The sequence below is a fragment of the Vipera berus genome, assembly GCF_964194415.1.
Source record: "Vipera berus genome assembly, chromosome: Z".
Taxonomy (NCBI): Eukaryota; Metazoa; Chordata; class Lepidosauria; order Squamata; family Viperidae; genus Vipera; species Vipera berus.
The window spans coordinates 842,031-863,380 of record NC_138205.1 but is presented as its reverse complement, the minus strand read 5'-3'; the positions used below and the strand labels follow the sequence as shown (position 1 = coordinate 863,380).

Here is a 21,350-nt window from a genome sequence, read left to right as displayed (position 1 = left end):
CCTGGCTGCATTGATCTTCTCCTGGACATTTGAACCCTGACCCAATCTGGCACGTCTGAGCGCGCACCCTTATCTTCCTCTGAACGAGGAAGCCCCCCACCCGAGAGGTTTCCCCAAAATTCCTCTCTCGGAAAGGGCTGGAGCTTCACCTGTTGGTCTTCCTTCCTCCTGCCCAAATATGCCACCGGGAGGAGGGCAGCCAAGCAGGCGAGGAGGGATTCCTATCTTGAGTCCCACCCAGATTGTGTGAATGACGTGAAGCCTGCTCCCCCCCTTCCTCCCAAGTGAGGGGCGGGGCCCCCTTGAGGCTATGCAGTCCACCCCCACCCCTGCTCAAGCAGCTCCTCCAAGGTGTTTCTCCAGCCTGTTTTCACAGGTCCATCAAGGGGAGCCCAGCTGTGCACACCCAGCCCTCCGTCCTGGCCTTTCCCAGTACGCAGCTTCAAGCAATAGCAGCCTTCCAGTATTTTTGGGGGGCTGCCCCAAAGAAGAGGAGGGGGGTCCCCCTATTCTCCAAATCGCCTGAAGGCAGGAGAAGCAGCAACAGATGGAAACTCATGGAGGAGAGAAGCAACCTGGAACTAAGGAGGAATTTCCTGACAGTGGGAACAATTAACCGGTGGAACTGCTTGCCACCAGAAGATGTGGGTGCTTCCATCACTGGAGCTATTTTAAGAGGACCGGACAGCCCTTTGTCTGAAATGGTGTAGGGCTTCCTGCCTGGTCAGGGGTTGGACTAGATGACCTCCAAATCACCTCCCAACTTTATTATTAATGGCCTGGAGAAGAGTCAAGAGGAGGACCTGGATTACATGAACAATGAGCTGGGGGTTGGACTAGAAGACCTCCAGGGTCCCTTCCAGATCTATTGATTGATTGAGGAGCTTTGCTGTAACTAAAGTCCCTTCCGAGGGACAAAAGGGGCTCTTGGCTTCTCAGGAGACCCTCCCCTTTAGGTACATGCCCCCCCCCCCGACCCAAAATGAAAAAAGAGATAAACCTGCTTTTTCTCCAGGCTAAAAGGCCTTCATGCCCGTCTGCCACAGCGCAACATTCCCCTCCCTCCCTCCCTCCCGGAAGACTCCACTGGGCTTTGACCAGCCAGCAACCCTTTTAAACTGGAGGGGCTGGAGCCCCCACCCCAGCCCGGTGAGCCCCTTCCCCACAAGACGGACCCACCCACCCTCCCCTCCCCTCCTTGGACCCGACCGAAACGCCCCAGGAGCCGGGACAGAAGACAATAAAGAAGAGCTCGCTCGCTCTCGCTCTCACTCTCTTTTGGTTTCTTTCCCCCCCAAAGAGTTGGGTTTTTTTCTTTTTGTTTTTTTATTCTCTTTTTAAATACTGTACAGTGAAAAATAAATAGTCTCAACCGTCACAGATCAAGTCCTCCCCTTTTCCCCAGCCACAAACACACAAACTCCAGACCGCCGGGCCAGGGGGGGGCCCCAGCCGGCCGCTCTCCTCTTGCACAGTGTTCTCAGGAAAGGAAAAAGAAAAAAAAAGGGGGGGAAGGGGGGGAGGGCCAGGCTGCAGGCCGCTTGCCCCCCCTCCCAATTCCTCCCCCTTCTCAGCTTGGACCCCCAGTGGTGGTGGGGGGGGAGGGGAGCGAGACCCTGACCTAGGCCTGAAGGCTCCCCCAGAGGGGACCGAACTCCCGGCCCCTCGGTTTGACTTACTCAAAGAAGGGAAAATAAACAAAAAAACAAAGCACTCCGCTTTTGTGTTTGTGTGTCTCTCTCTCTGTGTGTATGTGTGTGTGTTTGCGTTATCAGAAGGCACAGATTGCTTTCCCCCCCCCTCAATTCCTTCCCCAGTTTGAATAGCCGGTTATTTATTTTTTCTCACATTAGTTTTGAAACCAAAAAAAAAACCACTTTTAAAGTCACCAAAAAACCCGCCCCCCAGATGCACGAAAGTCATCGCATTTTCACCTACCCCTCCGCCCCCCCTTCTGTCAGCACCTCTCGGGAGGGGGGTGACGAGCCCCCCCTTTACAGGCTAGGGGGCAGAGACAAAGGAGGAGGGGGGTTCGGACTGCCCTCTCTGGCCGCCATCGCCCAAGCTTAACCAGGATGCGTTTTAAGAGGTTTCCCATCTTTGGCAAGCTTTGAAATTACCTGGGGGGGGCAGGGGATGGTGGTTTGTTTGAAACCATGGTTCTCGTCCCTTTAACGAGATCGGTGTGTGGTGTTTATTTCGCTTCTCTTGAAGATGTTGTTGCAAGCAGGTGGAAAGTAGGGGTCGGAGAAGAGGAGGAAGAGGAGGAGGGCCCGATGGGCAGCCCTCGGGGGGGGCCCGGCTTAGGACACCCCGTTGACCAGGGGGGCCACCTCCACCTCCGCCCCAGCCGTGGCGCTGTGCTCCCCGTTCTCCGAAGGGCCGTTGACCAACTTGCTGCTCGCCTCCGCCTGGAAGGAGAGGAGGACAGGGCGGCTTTGGCCATGCCGGACTCTCGGCCTCAGACCCCTCTCCGGAAACCGGGGGCCTGGGACCCTCCTCCTCCTCCATCCCCCCTCCGGACCCCCCTACCTTCGGCTTGGGCAGGCTGCCCTCGGCGGGGGCCTTCTCCTGGCTCTCTCTGCGGGGGGGCCCCTGGCGGCTCTGAGACTCAGCTCGGGAGATGTAATCTGCGACCGTCACTGCGGAGGAGAGGGAGGGAGGGAGGGGGGGGCGTCAGGAGACCCCGGGGAGCGCCTTCGACAGGGACCCCGGCCCCGTGCCTGGCTGGGCCCCCAGCAGTCGGAGGTCGTCCTTGGCTGGTAGCCACAACGGAGCCCGAAAATTTACACCGCTAAGCGAGACAGGTTGGGAGTTTTGCCCCATTTTGCGACCGTTCTTGCCACATCCGCTAAGTGAATCCCTGCAGTGGTTAAGTCAGTAACACGCTTCAGGGCACCCCCCCAGGGCCTTTGCTCGTCACAAAAAGGGAGCCCGCGACCGTCAGACGTACGAGTCACTTGCCAAGCGTCTGAACGTTGAACGCCTGACCGTGGGGAGGCTGCGACGGTCGTTAAGTGTGGAAAAACGACGCCAAGTCCCATTTTTTTGTGCTGCCGTTGCAGAACGCTCACTAAACGAACCGTTCTGCGTGTCGAGGACCACCCGTCATGCCGTGGGTTCTTACCCGGCTGGCGGTCCCGACTGATGGAGCTGTCCACGCGGTTGCCACGGTTACGGCGGCGTCTGCTTCGGTTGCGTCTCTGCGGCTTCGACTCCTCCTCTGGTGCGGAAGAAGAAAAGGGGAGGGGGGTCTTCAGAGGGAGGGGAGGCGTCGCGCTTCTCCCGCGTGGCGCACGTGGAAAGAGGACGGGTATCCCCTGGGAGCCATGGGGAGAGGGGGGGGGACACCTAAAGAAGAGCCCCATGTGCAGAAGGCCAGCCGGCTGCTTTCCTCCTCCCCCGAGGGGGTGTGTGGGGACGAGGCGCCCCCTCCCCGCTCACCCGTGCCGTTCTCGTTGACGGAGGTGCTGTCGGACTCCAGAGCCCCGTCCATCACGGTGGTGTCTTCGTCGGTGCGACGACGTCGCGAGCGGCGTCGGCGGTTGCTGAGCGGCTGGGACTCGCTGGCATCAGTGTCCGCGGCCTGCTCTGCCTCGGTGTTCTCCAGCAGGCTGTAGGGGTTGCTGTCCGGGTCCCTCAAGACTGCGGAGAGGAAGGGCCGGTTGGCAGGCAAGCCCCCCCTCTGGCTGTGGGGCAGGCAGATTCCTCCAGACCCCCAACCCCCCCCCCGACCAGCCGCCCCCTCCAGGACGGGCTCTTCTGCCCCCGGGCTGTACCTGAGCTGATGGAGGAGGTGCTGTGCTTGCCGCCACCCCCACGGGGGGCTGGAGCGGGCCCCCGGCCCCGCCCTGCCCCGGGCCGCCGCCGTCCGTCCTCCAGGCGAGGGTCCCGGTCGCCAGGGGGCGGGCCCTCGTAGTCCTCCCTCTTCTCCGACTCCGTCTCGGAGGCGTTGGAGGCGTCCGAGTTGGTGGCTGGGGTGGGAGAAGGGAAGGAAATGGGGGTCCCAGCTCCCACACAGGGCTCCAGAGGATTATTATTTATTATTATTATTTATTAAATTTTTATACCGCCCTTCTCCCGAAGGACTCAGGGCGGTGAACAGGGCATATCTTAAAAGTACAAAAGTTAAAAAAGAATTAAATTATTGCCCACAATAAAAACAATAAAAAATATATATAAATATTAAAACCCTAAGTGATTCCCCATCAGGCCAGGCCAGCTTGTTCAAATAAATGGGTCTTTAACCCGCGCCGGAAGGAGCGGAGATCCGGTGCCATCCGGAGCTCAACCGGCAGCTGGTTCCACAAAGCCGGAGCGCCCACAGAGAAGGCCCTCCCCCTGGGGGCCATCAGACGACATTCCCTGACCGGTGGCACCCTGAGGAGGCCCTCTCTGTGGGAACGCACGGGGCAGAGGGGAGTCGACGCCGGCAGCAGGTGGTCCCCGAGGTATTCCGGGCCCATGCCATGTAAGGACTTAAAAACCATCACTAAGACCTGGATCCCCCCCCCCGCTGCCGCACGCTGCCCGAACTCACCATAGCCGGGATTGGGGCCCCTGCGCCCGCGCCCACGCCCGCCGTAGCTGCCGCCGTAAGTCCGGGTGCTGTGCACGGAGGAGGTGCTCTCGTCCGTGGTGTAGCCCCCCCGCTCTTTCTCCGGGCGGCCGGAGAGGGGCCGGAAGCCCAGGCCGATCTGCCGCAGCTGCTCGTCGATCTGCAGCCTCTCCAGGCGCAGCTGCTCCACTTCCTGTCGGGGGGGGAGGGAGAGGGAGGAGGAAGAGGAGGGCTGGGGAAGGGCTGCCACCAGGTGCTCCCAGTGTGTGTCGGGGGGGGGCAAGGCACCTGAGGACGGGGGGGGGGCAGAGGGAAGGCCCAGAGAAAAACACCCTGGCCCCCGAGAACTGGGCCATGGGGGTGGAGTGCTGCTCGTCCAGCATCCTCCCTCCGGGCCAGGCAGCATTTCCCTCCTGCTCTGGGCTGGTCAGGGTGTGTGTGTGTGTGTGTGTGTGTGTGTGTGTGTGTCTCCTTACCTGGAGGTAGGAGAGGTGGTACTCCAGCAGGGCCTGGGCGTTGCTGATGTTCTCCCGCGTGCCCACGAAGATGAAGGGGACCATGCCCTGCAGGGGGAGGGAGGGAGGGAGAGGCTGACCAGGCCCGCTCAGCCCCAGGACCGGGGGTCTCGGCGGGGGTCCCAGCGAGGCCGCCTCGTTTGAGGAGGAAAAAGCCCGTGCAGGTGGGCGACAGGGGAAGGGGAGGGGAAGCCCAGAGGGGGACGGGGGTTCAGGGGCCGGCAAAGCAACCGGGCGTCCTCGCACCCGCAACCCAAGAAGCAGACCCACGTTGAAAGGAGAGAAGCCGGGCCCCCGGGGTGGGAGACCCCTCCAGGGCCCGGATGGACGCAGGCGGGAAGGAGGGGCAGAAATGGCCCCGGGGTCCTCGGGGCTCTCCCTGTTGGGTGGTCCCCTTGCGGGCCAAGTAGGTAACGCCGTCGGTGCTCGGAGGGAGGGACGTTTGCAGACTGGGAGGGAGGGGAGGGGAGGGCAATGACAACTGTGGGGTCCTTGGGGGTCTCTGAGCTGGGTGGCTTTCTGGTGGACATTTCATGACCCAGCTACGCAACATCATCGGTGCCAGAAGGGAGGGGGCTGGCAGAGAGGAGGGGGAGGGCCGTGGGGTCCTTGGGGCTCCCCCGGCTGGCCGGACTCCTTCCAGGCCTTTCGTGGGCCAAGGAGGGGACGTCCTCAGCGCGCTCATCGCGACGGTGTCGCCTCGCTGAGCCACGGAAGGGCTGCAAGCGCCGGGAACCCCCCCAGTCCCGCCCTGAGCCAAAAAAAGCTTCCTCAGAGACCCCCCCTTCCGAACGGGGTCCAAGGGAAGCGGGGGGGGAGGGGCGGCCAGGCTGATGCCCCCACGGACGCACCTCCTCCCGGGGATTCTTCTTGTCGTTGTCCCCTTCCACCCGCACTCGGACCACGCCGGACTTGTCCACGATCTCCTGGATGACCTTCCCGTTCTTGCCGATCACTTTTCCTGCCGGGAGGGAGGAAGCGGTGCTGAGTCTCCTCTGCGCCCCTAAGGCCAGGGGTCCCCCCCCAGGCCCCTTTAAGGCTTCTGGACTTCAACTCCCAGACACCCCCACAGCCGGCATCGGGGGGGGGGCGCCCCTAAGAGGCCCCGAGTGGCCAGCTGGTGCTGTCAATCAAGCCGCCCAGGGCAAAGTAAATATATTTGGGGGAGGAGCGAGGGAGAGGGGGCCCAGCCTCACTCACCGACCAGATTCCGGGGCACCTGCACCGAATCCTCCGAAAACTCCAGGAAGCTCCTGGCCTGCTTGCAGGCTTCGGGGGTCTGAGGGCAAAAGGGAAGGCCACAGACTCGGTCTTACGACGCCAAGTGCCATGGACGCGCCCCGTGCGGGATGGGCACCCCAGTGTGGCCGGTCCAGAAGCCGCTCGTCCCGGGGAGCCTTGTGCAGCCCAGCCCCTCCCTCCCTCCCCTCCCCCCCTCTGACCCAGGAGCAGACAGGCAAAGACGGACAGGCTGTCTTCGGCTTCCCGGCGCTCATTTAGCGACCGTTCAAAGTTCCAACAGCGCCCCAAAAGGGCACTTATGGTCCACGGACTCATGGTTACGGCCGTGGCTGTGTGTGCGTCTGTGTCACGTGATCCCCTTTGGCGACCTCCTGACGAACAAAGTCAAAGCGGGGAAGCCGGGCTCACTCTAACGACCGTGCCGCTAACTTTACAACCGCGGCGATTCACTTTAACAACGGTGGCTAGAAAAAAGGCGTAAAACAGGGCAAAGGTTCGCTTCGCTAATGTCTGGCTCGGCCAAGGAAAATTTGGGCTCCACTCTGGTCGTATCATCCTAGTCTTTTGTTTTTTTTTTAAAAGAAAAACCTCTTTTAAGGCCGAAGCCGCCGTGGAAGGTCAGCCCCAAATGTGGCTTCTCGGGGTGTTTTTGACCTTGGCTGCCCCAAATGGCCCTCAGGGGCCACTCCTGGTTGTTTGACGCCACCCCGGCACGGATCTCCTGGTGCTGGAGTGGGCGAGGGAGAGCAGCCGGGCCCTGCTCGCTGGGAGAGGGGGCCAAAGGGCCCGACTGCCCCCCATAAACACACCCCCCACACCCCGGGAGCGGGCTCCTCACCTCCCCGTAGATGCGAAAGGTGCAGGTCCCCTCGTCCAGCTCGATGGCCGTGACGCCCGGCACTTTGCGGGCCTGCTGGATGTTGGCGCCGTGGGTGCCGATGGCCAGGCCCATCAGGTCCTCCCGCACCGTGAACTCCTCCTGGAAGGCCGAGGCCAGCTGCTTGCTTGTCTGGAGGAGGGAGGGCTCGGATGGGTAACCGGGGGGGGGGGGGCGGCCTTCCAAGTGGCCTGAAGACCCCCCACCCCTCCCTTCCCTTCCCCTCCCTCCTTCAGCATCTCGGAGGGACTGGATCAAAAGACGGGGGAGGGCTCCCGTGATTACACCACTGGCCAAAAGTGTGGAAACCTTTTGGGACGAGTGTATTTTTGAGGTTTGATGGGTAATAACCCCACTTTTCTTTTCTTTTTTTGGAGCAGCGCCATAAAACTATATATCAGTGGAAAGAGAACTTAATCCGGAATGTAACACAACAAAGTTTGTTCGATTATCTGCACTGCGTTCTATGGAAAGCTACAGCCAACTAGCCAGAAAAAGGAAGCGCCACTTGCTTCGGTTGACGTATCCGGGGGAGCTTTCCTTCCCCCGATCGTAGCCAATTGGGCGTCATCTTCCTTTGGCAAGGGGCCAACCAGATCACAGGAGGATCCGGTGATTTGCTGTGGCGGATTGAAGCCGAGAGGAAGGAGGCTCGTCAGTGACTTCTGGGATCGCTATCGAGCGGGATGGGGTTGTTTTTGTTTTTCTCGCGTTCTTTCACTTTGCGACCTTGTGCAACGTAATAAAATTGAAGCAACGGTGCAAGAGAGTTGACTGGCCGCCCAGAAAGCGATGCAAAATAGGATCGTTAAGCGAACGAGGCTACGGCTATAAAGAAATTGGAAGAAAAACGGGTGGGAACTTAACCAGAGGTGGCATTTCCAACCGTACACTTTTCTCAAAATTTCCACAGTTTTGGCCACTGCTGTAGATATGAAGCAGGATTCGGGGTCTGGCTGGCGTAGAAATAGAGGCGCTTCCGAGGCTTCAGGCCAAGGGACAGACACACACACACACACACACACACACACACACAGACCTCCAGGTGCTTGTTGGCCTCCTCGTTGCGAGACATCAGCATGAGCTTCGTTCGGATGCTGCGCAGGTGCATGTCGCCCAGCAGAGACGCCCTCTTGACGGTGGAGTCGTTCGTGGACTGGAGAGAGAAGTTGGGGGGTGGGGGGGGGAGCCAGAGAGAGAAAAAAAAACCCCGATCTGGTCAAAAAAGGCAGCTCCACCCAAGGATCTCTCTGTGATCCTGGCTGGCTCTCTTATCTAACGGGGCCAGAGGGAAAAGGTAACCGGATGGATGAAGTGCGTAAAAGCGCCAGCTGAGTTCGAGAGAGCGTGCGGTTTGGGGGGAAAAAAATAAACTTTACGTTCCACATATTTAACCCGAGATGCTAACTTAAATGCTAACTAGACGCTTCAAGGAGAGGACCAACCTAGAACTAAGGAGACGTTTCCTGGCAATCAGAACAGTTAACCGGTGGAATCAAAAGAAGTGACGGACGGGAACGGATCGAGGAGAGAAGCAACCTGGAATTAAGGGGAAGCTTCCCGACAGGGAGGACAATTAGCCAGTGGAACAGCTGGCCACCAGAAGGTGTGGGTGCTCCATCACTGGAGGTTTTTAAGAAGGGACTGGACAGCCACTTGTCTCAAATCGTATAAAATCTCCTGCTTGAGCAGGGGGCTGGACTGGAAGACCTCCGAGGTCTCTTCCAACTACGCTGTTCTATTATTTTGATGCCGAAAGACAATCCAGGATGTTCTCGGTGCAAATTCCCTCGTGAATTTGGAGAAAATGCACGTCGCTCACAAAGAGCAGCCGAGCTGAGCAGGCGATCTCCAAGTTTAACAGCCTTTCCAGAGATGGCCACTAGAGGGCAGCCAAGAACCACACCAGAGGAATCCTTGACTCACAACTATTTGCCGACTGACCATCCCAAGTTACCATGGCGCTGAAAAAAGTGACATGAATCACGCTTGCGACGGCAGCGGAACCCCGTGGTCAAAATTTGGGGGCTTGGCATGTATTCGTGGGCGACGGCAGCATCCCAGGGTCGTGTGACCCGCCCATCGGGACCGTCCCAGCCGCTCTCTGACTGGCAAGATCAATAGGGGAAGCTGGATTTGCTTAACGAGAGCATGGTTCACTTAACAACCAGGGGAAAAAAGTCACAAAATTGGCCGTTGATTCACTTAACAACCACTCTGCTTGGGAATGGAAATTCCGGGCCCCATTCGTGGTCGTAAGCCGAGGACTACCTGGCCTTGGGTTTCTTATAGAACGAGGTGATACCACATCCTTACTCTCTGTACTGACGATACTCCAACCCAGGGGTGGGGAAGCTGGACTTATGTCTCGTGGACTTCAACTCCCAGAATTCCTCAGCCAGCCATGCTGGCTCAGGAATTCTGAGAGCTGAAGTCCACGAGTCCTAAAAGAGGCAAGGTTCCCCACCACTGCCCCAGCCTGTCTGTTGAGACACACACACACACAAAACAGAGACATCCCCCACCCAAGGGCAGCTTCTTACAAGGATGATGAGTTCGCTGCTCGTGCTACTTAGGAAGATGCAGTTTGCACCCACGGCCTTCTTGAACTCCTTGTGCACGTTTTCGTTGGAACAGCTGTGTGGTGGAAAGGGAAGGCGTTAGCACAATCGACACGTTGGAAGCAGCAGCAGCAGCAACAGCTGAGGCTACCTGAGGAGGACTACCCAACCATGGCCACTTGAAGACCGGTATCCTTCAACTCTCAGACTTCCCCAGCCAACTATTTTTTCCCCATTTTGCTGTAGTCAAGATATATTACGTCTACCGCATTCCCATGGTCTATAAAGAAAATTATTTATCTATTAAGAAAGTTGCCAAAAAACCGGTGAAAGGTAGTCTATAGCCACATCTATCCTTGTCCTAACCATGCTGAATGTTGTCAAAACCCTTGCTGACCGGGGAATTCTGGGAGCTGAAGTCCACAAGTTTTAAAGTGGCCAAGGTTGGAACCCCCTGTTCTAAAGCCCGGGAGCCCACGTGGGAGGAAGTGTGCTGCCACTAGCCAAGGTCTGTGGGGTCCGCCCTCCTCTTTCCCACTTTCCTTCCTGAGAAAGAATCAACAGCTGGGGGGTTCTCTGCAAGTCCCAGCAGAGCCCCACGTTTCAGGTCGAGGGCTGCAAAGCGCAAAAAGCCCAGGTTCGGACACGCAACGCCCGCCAAGGACACTCACGCCTCCTTGAGGTCTTCTGGGACTGCAATTGTGAATTTGAAGAAGCTGCATTTGGTGGCCACTTTGCTGGGGTTGACGGGCCGCAATCGCTCCAAGGTGACAATTTCGTTGTAGATGGCATCGCAAGCCGCGTATTCTATGACGTAAAACTGCAAGAGAAGGCAAGGCTGGAGAGAAGGCAGGGGAGGGAGGGAGGGAGGGAGGGGCAGAGCCAGAGGCCGCACTCCAAAAGGAGATGAGGTACAAGAAATCACATAGGAGCTGTGGGAGGGAGGGGAGGGAAGGAAGGAAGGAAGGAAGGAAGGAAGGAAGGAAGGAAGGAAGGAAGGAAGGAGATGGGAAGAAGGAAGGAAGGAAGAAAGAAAGAAAGAGGGAAGGGAAGGAGGGAGGGAAGGGAGAGAGATGGAGAGAGAATTGGGAGAGAGAGAGATGGAGAGTTGGAGGGAGAGACAGACACAGAGAGAGAGATGGAGGGAGAGAAAGAGATGGAGAGACAGACACACAGAGAGAGAGATGGAGAGAAAGAGAGAGAAAGGGAGAGGGGGGGGGCTGCTGTCCCAAGACTTACATCTCCTTTCATCATCCGGACTCTGGCCAGCCACCAGCCGCAGGGTTCATGCTCGTTCGCCCGGGAATAAACCTGAAGACACGAGACGCGTTGGAGCCAAGCCAGCCCCCCCCGCCCGGCCCTCCCCCCCCAGCTCTGAAATAGCCACCTCACCTCCACCTCGTCCCCTTCGGAGATTTCTTTGCTGTAGTCGGTGGGAGGGGGCAGCCGGACGTCCCCAAAGGGGATCTGCCGTTCCGGTTGCCAGCTAGGAAAAAGACAGGAGCCCGGCATTAAACATCGGCCAGATCCCGGATCGGAGAGAGCCCTTCAGAAGGGGAATCCAGTCAGAAGGAGAGCGTGTTCCAGACAGCCCTTTGCCCCAGAATGGTGTAGGGTCTCCTGCCCGAGCGGGGGCTGGACTAGAAGACCTCCAAGGTCCCTTCCAACTACTATTATTACTATTATTACAGAAGGGGACACTTGTTCTCCCTGGCTCCCCAGATCATCTGGAGGGAACAAACCACCATTTGCCACGGAGGTTTCTTTCAGCGGGGCCCAGAAACCCAAACTCCACCTTCGGGAGTCTGAAAGCCATTCCCAAAAGAGCAGGGGTGGAGGAGAAACGGCAGGCAAGTGGAAGCCGGAGCAACATTGGCACCGGGCGGGCCGGCCAAAGGGTGAGGCCAGGCGGGGCTTCGGTGATTCAAAGCCTGCCTTCTTCGGCCCCCTCCCCGAGGACAGCTGTTCCCGGACCCCCCCTGGAGCCGGCAGCCCTGGGAACTGGCCGTGGTGCTGCAGGGCTGCCTGGCTAGCCAGCATTTCTAGCGCCTCCCCCAACCCGGAGAAAGGAGGGCGGGCAGGCAGACGGCAGCTGGCCGAGACACAGAAGTGGCCGTTCTGGGGCAGAGCCCCTCTGCTGTTCCCTGTGGGGGGGGGGAAGCAGCCTGGGGTGAGCCCCCCAAGCGGGGGGAGCAGAGGCCGGAGAACAGACAACGTGGCCAGCGAAGGATACGGGGGCTCAGCCACGAATTCGGAGCATCGTCCCGCTTAGCTCAACACGCACACAGAGTCCACCCACCCTCCTTTGTACAAATGCAGGATTTGCTTGGAGAGAATCACAGAAGAACAGAGCCGGAAGGGGGCCGAGAGGTCTTCTAGTCCAACCCCCCGCTCAAGCAGGAGAGCCTAGACCAGGGTGTCTTCCAACTTGGCCACTTTTAAGACCGGTGGACTTCAACTCCCAGAATTCCCCAGCCAGCATACTCAATGTGGCCCTGCTTACTCTCTTATAATCCCTTCCTCTCCAATCTCTCCGCTTTAAGGGATGGGGGGGGGGAAACGGGCATGGCTGGCTGAGGAATTCTGGGAGTTGAAGTCCACAAGCCTTAAAGTGGCCAAGTTGGAAGAGCCTGGGCCTTGACCATTCCAGACAAGTGGCTGTCCGGTCTCTTCTTTAAAAGCCTCCATTGATGGAGCACCCACAACCTCTGGTGTCAAGCAGTTCCCCTGGCTAATCGTCCTCCCTGTCAGGAACTTTCTGCTCCGTTCCAGATTCTAGGAATGTCCAAGGCTGCCCCCTCTTCCTCCTGGGGTCTCGGCGTGTGACCCTCTGAGACCAGCTCCTCACGTTGACTGCCAGGACGCAGCTTGGGGACTGACACTCATCCTGCAAAGACTCAGGAGATGCACAGTACCGAGTCTCATCACAGGGGGTCCTTGACTCACAACAGCACTTAGTGACTGAAAGAAAGGGACCTGCGACCCATTTCCCATGTTTACAACCACTGCAGCATCCCACATTTACGACGGCTGCGGTGTCCCAGAGGGGTCACGTGACACACACACCCCGTTTGCAACTCTCTGACGAGCAGAGCCAAGGGCGGGGGGGAAGACAGATACGCTGAACGACCGCGGGGCAAACTTACCCACTGCCGTGGTTCTGTTAATGACTGTGGCGAGGAAGGTCGTAAAATGGGGCAAAACTCACTTCACGGGGGCCTCGCTTAGCTACGGAAATTTGGGGCTGAGTCGTGGCCTTAATTTGGGGACCACCTATAACCTCTGCTCCCTCGGAGAAGGCAAAGCCATTTTCACTAGCCTGGAGCTGCTGAGAGTTCCCAGAAATGGAAGGGGGGGGGCCTTCACGGTCAAGACCAGCTTTCCCCAGATGGATCTGGGGCTCAGGAAGATCCAGTGCCGGGAATCTTGTCTGGTTGAAGACATTACTTTTAATAATTAGTAATATACCATTACTTTTTAATAATTTTTAATTTTTGTACCTTGTTTTTTTTATGTATTGCCCTGTTCACCGCCCTGAGTCCTTTGGGAGAAGGGCGGTATACAAATTAAATTAATAAATAAATAATAAATTATTCCGCTCAGGGCTGATAGCCGTGCTATGATTGTATATTACGCAGCACCAACGTAACCTATCCAATACCCGCTAGAAAATAGAATTATTTACATCTGTCCGCAGTGAGGTTGTAGCTCTGTTTTTATAATATATACTTTCGATGTGACTTTTCTCTCTCTGGTTTTACCCATTTCTTCTGCCCTAAACAGAGCTGCCTCCGGCGAGACAGGCGGAGACTTGATAGAAATAAGGCCAAAAAACCCGGAAGCAGCGTAGAAGTTGCAACGCAAGATTTCAAAATGAAAACAAGATAAAAGGAGCGAGGCGTAAAGGCCTCGGGAAGCCGGGCGTCTTGTCAACAAGCACGCTGTCACCAAGGAGGGAAGATTTCCAGTGTGAACTGGTTGGCCTCAGTTTTCCGAAAGGGCCCACCAGTTGACATTAAATATAAGGGGACCAGGCCAGAGGAAGCAAAGGACCGGCTGAAAACCTGGGTTAGCGTCCACGTTAAGACACACTGCCAAAGCAAATACTCCATCATTGTGCTTTCACAACGAATTGGCGTTATCAACTTGCTGTGATTCACAGAGTGAATCGAAGAACTGGATCCCTTCCGCACGTTTTGTGAGCCCGCCAGGAACACAATCCTTTTCAACAGCCCAGGGACCCCTGAAACGCTCAGCTGTCTCCAAAAGGGCTCCGAGTCGCCACGGCCAAAGCTAGCCGCTAAAAGGACAGGGGGTCTGCCACGCCCCCCCGCCAGCTCTTTTCCATCTTTCTAGGACAAGAGGCAATGTGGGAGGGGGGAGGAGGTGTCAAGGCACTCACTTGTTCTCGAAGGATATTGTGACCGAATCTTCATGCACATCTTTAACGAAACCCTGCAAGGGGAAGAAAAAAAAAGACAAGAAGTGTTACTGCCCTTTAACGCGCTCAGTCAGTCTTAAGCGCAGTGCAGGGCTCGCCGGGCTGGGCCGAGGGAAGTCGGGGCACCCAGGAATCAAGGCTGAGGGAATCAAGGCTTGGTGTAAATCAAGTTCTAGAGTCACTGGTGTGTGTGCATCCGCGGGTGAGAGAGATGGAGAGAAAGAGATGGGAGAGAGAGAGAGAGAGATGGAAAGATAAAGAGATGGGGAGATGGAGAGAGAGATGGGGAGAGAAAGAGAGATGGAGAGAGAAAGAGTTGGGGAGAGGGAGAGAGATGGAAAGATAAAGAGATGGGGAGATGGAGAGAGAGAGATGGGGAGAGAGAGAGATGGAGAGAGAAAGAGATAGATTGAGAGAGAGATGGAGAGAGAAAGAGTTGGGGAGAGGGAGAGATGGGGAGAGAGACAGATGGAGAGAGACAGAGAAGGAGATGGGGAGAGACAGACAGACATGGGGAGAGAGAGAGACAGAGATATCGGTAGCGAGACAGAGAGAGAGATGGAGAGAGACAGAGAAGGAGATGGGGAGAGAGATATGGAGACACACACACACACACACACACACACACACAGAGAGAGAGAGAGAGAGAGAGAGAGAGAGAGAGACTCATAAGCAACATTTCAGCCAACCACGATTTGCAAAAAATTACTCTCTGGAGCAGTGAGAGGTAAACAGCAGACAACTTTTACAAATGTGATGAAATTAGGAGTGTAAACCACGTTGCGTGATCTGCTCGATTCTTAGCAAGACCCCCACCAAACCAGAGCTTGCCTGGGGTGGGGTCCCACCCCCAGGCGCCGGCCACTTTAGGGTCTGCGTTCAGGACCCTTCTGTTCCAGAGGCTCCCAACTCAGGGGGCTTTGAAACATTCAGCTGGAATCGCCAGCTCCCTAAGCCACTGGACAACGAGCCGAGTCTGCCAGGCATGCAAAAGTCCCGGGGGCTGTCTGGGTACCCCTGCCCACCCCCAAGTCCCGGGCTAAGTGGGAACAAGCAATGCTTGGAGGTTTCCACATCAGCCTGAGTTGGGCTGATCTTCTCACCCGCCTGTATCTTGTTACAGGTATTAATTCTGAGACGTCCGTTCTGGCCACACCGTCCGAGAGAGGGAAGGGGGCTTAGGGGAACCCCTCCCCACCCCCAAATCAGAGCTAGGTCCTGGCTTCTTTCGATCTGTTTATTGGGGATTGCTTTTCTTCCACTTTCCCAAAGGTGTGGGGCAGCCAACTCCTCAATTGCCCAGTTTATACCATCCAAGCCGCAATGTGAGATTCACCCCTCAAAACCTGAGAACTTTGCGGCGGGGGGGGGGGGGGGGAGGAGGAAATACAGGCTCAGTGAAGAAATCCTGACCGGAAAGTATGATTAAATTAGTTCATTGCCCATCTTTGAAGAAACATTACAGGCTGGGATGGGCATAAAGGCCGGGCAGAAACTTAATCTGACGCTGTGATCTGATAAAGGGCAAAATAATCTGGATTCCTCTGAATTCTTTGCAGTCCGAAAAGGAGCATTTATAACCAGCTAGCCCTGATGATGTTCCCTAGTTGGGTCGTGAAACGTCTGCAAGAAAACCATTAAGCTCAGAGAGCACCAGGGACCCCACAGCACCACTCCTCCTCCGCTCCTTCGTCCTCCTCCTCCCCCCCTCTGCGCCTTCCTCCTCCTCCTCCTCTCCATAACCCACCCACCCCCCACTTCCAGCACTAGTTTGGGTAATGAAACCTCTGCAAGAAAACCACAGAACTCAGAGACCACCAAGCACCCACCCCACCCGGGTTCTCCACTCCGCAAACCCTCCCCTCCCTTCTAGCACTGATGACGTTACCACCTAGCTGGAACGTCTGCAAGGAGACCACCAGGCTCAGAGACCACCAAGGACCGCCCCCCCAGCCCCAAGTTCAACCCTGAGCTACAAAGATTCTCGTTTACTGGATGCCAACTTTTTGCAAGCACTCCAGATTCCCCTTCTTCGCCCACAGCCCCCGCCGGAGGGGCACCGGCTATTAACAAAGATGGGTGAGAAGAAAGGCAATCGTGGATTGATCCTCGAGGGACGGGATAGCGTGCCCTGAACGTGGACTGTGCCGAAAGCAAAACAGCCTGCATGCTCAAAGGGTGACAGAAGAAAAACAGGTGCTTAGGAGGGAGGGGGGTGAGGGGGGGGGACTGCTCTGCCAGCTGCCCAGTTGCACTGGGGGGGGGCAGCTATACCACCTTCCTTGCTCCAGAAGCTGGTTTACAACTGCCAGGGCTTTGTCGACAGGCAATGTCACCGCACCAGCTAACGAAAGCTAAAGCAATGTTTCCCATCGAAAGGCGAGTGGACTTCGATTCCTAGGATTCCCCAGCCAGCAAGGAATTCTGGGAGTTGAAGTCCGCTACTCTCTGAGCAAGAGGAAGACAGATCTGGTCACCTCGGAAGCCAGTTCCTGGGTGGCAATGCTGGCTAGAAGAGGGTTTATCCCCAGCGTTCAGTCTCCCTAGCTACTTGAATATGGAGGCTATGGAGCCTAAAATGTATAAAGCAGAGTTGCTGGAACTGGGGATGTCTAGTTTAATGAAGAGAAGGACCAGGGGGAGATAGGGTAGCTGAGGGCTGCCCCAAAGAAGAGGGAGTCAAGCTATTCTCCAAAGCACCTGAAGGCAGGACAAGAAGCAACGGATGGAGACTAACCAAGGAGAGAAGCAACCTGGAACTAAGGAGGAACTTCCTGACAGTCAGAACAATTAACCAGTGGAACTCCTTGCCTCCAGAAGTGGTGAATGCTCCAACACTGGAGGTTTTTAAGAAGAGACTGGACAGCCACTTGTCTGGAATGGTTGAGGGTCTCCTGCCTGAGCAGGCGGTTGGACTAGGTGACCTCCAAGGTCCCTTCCAACTCTTGATTCTGTAAGTCTCACAAAAGCAGGCCCGAGCTATCTCTTCTGCGCTCACTTCCCTGACGGCGCTGAAGGAAGCGACTTGGAACCCCTTTTTCACACGACCGTTGCGGCACCCCCAGGGTCACGCAGTCAAAATTCACACGCTTGGCAACTGGCTCATAGTTACGACGGGCGCAGCGTCCCGGGATCCCCTTTTGCGACCTTCTGGCAAGCAAAGTCAAGGGGGGAAAGACAGTTTCACTAAATGACCGTGTCATTAACTCAACAACTTCGGCAAGAAAAGTCGCAAAATGGGGGGGGGGGAGTTAACTATTAACACCTGTCTTGCTTAGCAGCGGAAATTTTGGGCTCGATTGTGGCCGTAAGCCGAGGACTGCCCGCCTCTGCCTGAGACAACCGGCTCTTCTTCCCCATCAAAGACCACCCTGTTGATTTAGTCTGGACGAGTTAACCAGCTCCCCTTGTTCACCCTCCGAGGAGTATTTATATCTTCTGCGCTCCTTTACCTGTGCACTGGAACAGGCGGCCGGCCAAAAATAAAGCTGCTCTGTGCCCTCCTCCTCCTCCCACTCCGGTGACCCCCTCATTAGAGTTCCAAGGAGCCTCTTCCTTAGGTTTCAGCTTCACTTGCAACATGACACTACAACCGGCCGTTCCTCAGGGCCAAGTGCCGGAGTATTAAAAGTTTTTTGCCCCCGTTTTCGTGGAAGGCCACACCTGCAAAGCTTTTCACGAAGGGGAAGGACATTCCCCGAGGACTGGCTCCTACAGGACAAGCTGGACGGGGGAAAAATATTTCAAACCGAGTAGCTTGGTCACAACAGGCCTCGTTAAGTGGCGGGACGTAACTTCGGATGTAAAGGCATCGTTGCTAGCAGCAAACTTCAAAAGTCTTCCTGATGGCTGGGCTGCCCCTTCCGTAGCCCCTCAGCCCGGGGTGGGGGGTTTCAGCTGCTTTTTCTAGCCAAGGTAAGAGTCTTAGCTCCACTCTCAGGAGACAGCCATTTGCCACCAAAGGCGAGAGGCGTTTCCCCAACATTTAGTGGCTTCCTACCAAGACTCTACAAGGGTGCCAAGTCATCGCTGTCCTGGGCGTCAGGCAGCTGCCGGTCGTCCACTGGGCAGATGTAAGACACAGCCCCGAGAAGGACCTGCTATTGGAGCTGGTCCCCGGCAATCTAGCCAAGGGCTACTTGGATCGCTCCCAACTGCAGCTGACAAAGCTGATTTCCTGACTAGACAAATTCTTCCTCTTTTTCTTTCTGGGAAACGAAACACTGACTCCTTATTCACACACACAGAGCTCTCAGCCACAAACCCCAATGGCTGGGTCCATGCAAGGGAAGTTAGCTTAACACGTTGGCCCCGACCTAAGGCAGCCTCAGAGGATGCGAAACAAATGTCAGGAAAAGACAGGGAGAGTCGATTGGTGGGTGATTAAGGACCTTTTTAGACTGGGGCTGGAACCAGTTACCAAATTCCCCAATAAAATGACAACGTGTGTTGATGGAGGAAGAGAAAGCACGCGACTGTCACAGAACTAGTTCATAGGGCTACCGTTATTCCACAGAACATCGGTTGGATAATGAATTTCCCGTGGATTTCAGCTCATCAGCTCTGTTGTAAGCCCCTCTGGAGTGCCTATTAGGAAGAACCACAGATTCTAAAAGTATCGTAGAAATGAGGACCTGGAAGAACCTTTAGTGTGCCAAGACACAGCTTACAAATCACAAAGGCTAATAATTTTAGTTTTGTCAGCATTCTTGGACAACGGGAAAGAATGGGAAACTTCATATCTTAGTGCAATGTGTGATCCAGACAGGTAGAGAAGATCACGCGCAAGGCACACAATGCTACAAAAGCTTATTAAAAAAATCATGCTAGGATCAACACCGCTGCCAGTCATGTAGATTTTAAATTGCCGTGTTGTCTGAATATGGCAGAATGGCTTCTTCTATCCAGAATAAGCTGCCATGCCACAAATAGATGACCTAGGATTGAAGCTGAGGGTCTTCTGAATCCAGTAAAAGTGGCTTCTTAAAAATATTTTTCCCAGTTCAAGTTGCTCAAAGGGAGTCTTTTGAGGACATGTGAGGACTGCCCGATTGCTGGTAAAAAATATTGCGATATGGCAAACTTATGACTTTAAAAATAACTTACTTGATAAAGATGCCATAGCACAGCACATACAAACGGGCTGAAAATAACCTGCTCCGCTCAGAGAGCCAAGGATTAGGCCTCAAAGATTTCTGCCTTTGATTTGTGGCCATCTCCATGTCAAACGCGGGCTGGCGTGACTCCATCTTGAGGTGGGATGTCTAAAATTAGCAAAATACACAATCCCACCACCACCCCCCTTTAAAAAAAAAGCTAGGTTATGTTACTTGAGCGTGGAACCAGGAACTGTACTAAACGTATTTCTCTTCTATACAGACCAAACAAAGGCCCACATTGCACATTCTAGGTACCTGCTTCCTCATTGGGATATACACGTATACACTCCCCAATATCATTCCTGCATGTCTGATGGCAGCGCTGTGCAGCTATTACAACAGAACAGTGTTAAATCCAGCAATTTATCATTCTCCTACGTCTACAAAAAGACTTGGAGCCTTCCTCCCACCGAAGAGGGAAAACAGTCTAAAACTGGCAGCCACAAATACGGAGCTGTCCAACATACTGGACTTTCCTAAGAGACCTCGCATAGCTTGTTCTCCAGCCGAAGGTAGAGAAAGAACATGGTTAAAAACTTGTGTTTCTGCCCCTGGTTTACCGCTATAGTTAAGCTACAGTTGGCTCACTGAAGCCCAGACGGAAAAATGCTCTAATTTTCAGGAAAGGGGAAACCCCGAGGCCTGGCAAGGGGGCAGAGTCTCCTTTGGGAGGGACTGGCATTTCGCTTGGCAGGGAGGGAAAGGCCACTTGCTCCCGTCTCTAGCGGGATCCCTTACCGGCCATAAATCAGGCCGCTCAGGTAGGTGGAAGGCTGCAGAAGAGGAGGGCGGGTTTCCAGTTTCAAAACTGGGGGTTCACCCACCCGCTCCCCCCCCCTATTAAAAGAAAAATGGAGGCAGCTCCCCTAACAAAGGGAGGAAGGTGGTTTTGGGGGGTCAACCCAAAACAGGCCTTCCTTGCCCCTAAATCGCCCCCCTCCCCCTGGGACCAGCCAGGCTTTTCTCCTTACAAGGCAGGAGGGGCCTTTCGGGGGGGGGCGGTTGGGGAGGGCAGGACTCCCCCCGCCCACCTGGAGGGGCATCTGCCCCTGCCAATCAAAGCCCAAAGGGATAGAGTTTCCCGGGGGGGAGGGGAGGGGGCGCTCCAGGCCACGGGGGGGGAAGGGAGGGAGGGGAGCCACGTGGGGGGCGGCTCCCCTTCCTTTCACGGGGGGGGTCAAAAGGGGCCGGGGGGGTGGAGGAGGGTCTCGCCCGGCCTGCTTCTCTCCCTCCCTCCCTCCCTCCCGCCACGCCCCCGCCCGGCTCTCCCCGGGGACGGGGCCCCGCCCTCCGGTCGCCATGGCGACCCCTCCTTCTCCTCCCCCCCCCGCCGCCTCACCTTGTAGAAGGCCCCGTTGGAGCCCCGCACCTCCACGGCCAGGCCCTCCATGGGCCCCGCGGCGGAGGCGGCCGCCAAGGGCGAGGGTTGGGCCGCCGTCCCCGCCGCCGCCGGCGGGATGGGGGCGGGGCGGGCCCCGGCCTCCTCCGGCTCGGCCACCGTGACCGGCCTGGCTCGGCCCGCTCAGGCGCTCTCCTCGCCGCCCCGGCCTCTCGCGCTGGGCTCCCCGCAGCCGCCGCGGAAGGGAGGGAGGCAGGCGGGCGGGCAGGCAGGAAGGGAGGCGGACGGCCGAGAAGGAGCGAGCGAGGCCTCCCCTCACGGAGCGCGCGCCCTCCCACCCGGGCCGTGCGTGCCGTGCGTGCGCGCTTGCGCCTGCGCCGGCCCGACGCTCCGCCTCCCCCGCGCGAGCCCGGCCACGCCCACTCCGCCCGACGCGCCAATGCGCGGCGCTGCTATCGGCCGCGGCTCGGCCAATCGGCCGCGGCTGGGCCAATCGCGAGGAGGGGCGCGGGGCGGGGAGGGGGCGCAAGCCACGCCTCCCTCCCTCTTCGGCCTAGCTCCCGTTTCCCTTCACGCTCCTCCTCCGCCGCCGCGGCCAATGGGGAAGGAAAGGCGGGGTGTTTCCCTCCCCCCCCCCACTTTCGGGCGCAGGCGCAGT

At 56.7% G+C, this 21,350-nt stretch overlaps 1 protein-coding gene across 1 annotated transcript; it reads right to left on the bottom strand.

The window, feature by feature from the left end:
• Positions 1-1,307: 1,307 nt before the first annotated feature.
• LOC308678165 (RNA-binding protein FXR2-like) lies at positions 1,308-21,045 on the bottom strand. The gene is made up of 17 exons (XM_081345112.1): positions 20,693-21,045; positions 14,156-14,208; positions 11,146-11,239; positions 10,993-11,064; positions 10,425-10,573; positions 9,736-9,829; positions 8,232-8,348; positions 7,154-7,324; positions 6,274-6,352; positions 5,925-6,034; positions 5,035-5,121; positions 4,541-4,751; positions 3,780-3,974; positions 3,445-3,645; positions 3,128-3,223; positions 2,533-2,642; positions 1,308-2,411 (listed from the first exon to the last, which is right to left on the bottom strand). Exons 1-17 carry the CDS (start codon positions 20,741-20,743, stop codon positions 2,304-2,306), a joined length of 1,998 nt encoding a protein of 665 aa, XP_081201238.1. The 5' UTR covers positions 20,744-21,045; the 3' UTR covers positions 1,308-2,303.
• Between the last annotated feature and the right edge of the window lie 305 nt (positions 21,046-21,350).

Coding starts and splice junctions, on each gene's coding strand:
- LOC308678165 (XM_081345112.1), bottom strand. CDS start 20,743: ATGGAGGGCCTGGCCGTGGAGGTGCGGGGCTCCAACGGGGCCTTCTAC. Junction 10,574..10,992: donor TCCGGATGATGAAAGGAGAT/GTAAGTCTTGGG, acceptor CTTCTCTTGCAG/TTTTACGTCATAGAATACGC. Junction 6,035..6,273: donor GGTGCCCCGGAATCTGGTCG/GTGAGTGAGGCT, acceptor CCCTCCCGGCAG/GAAAAGTGATCGGCAAGAAC.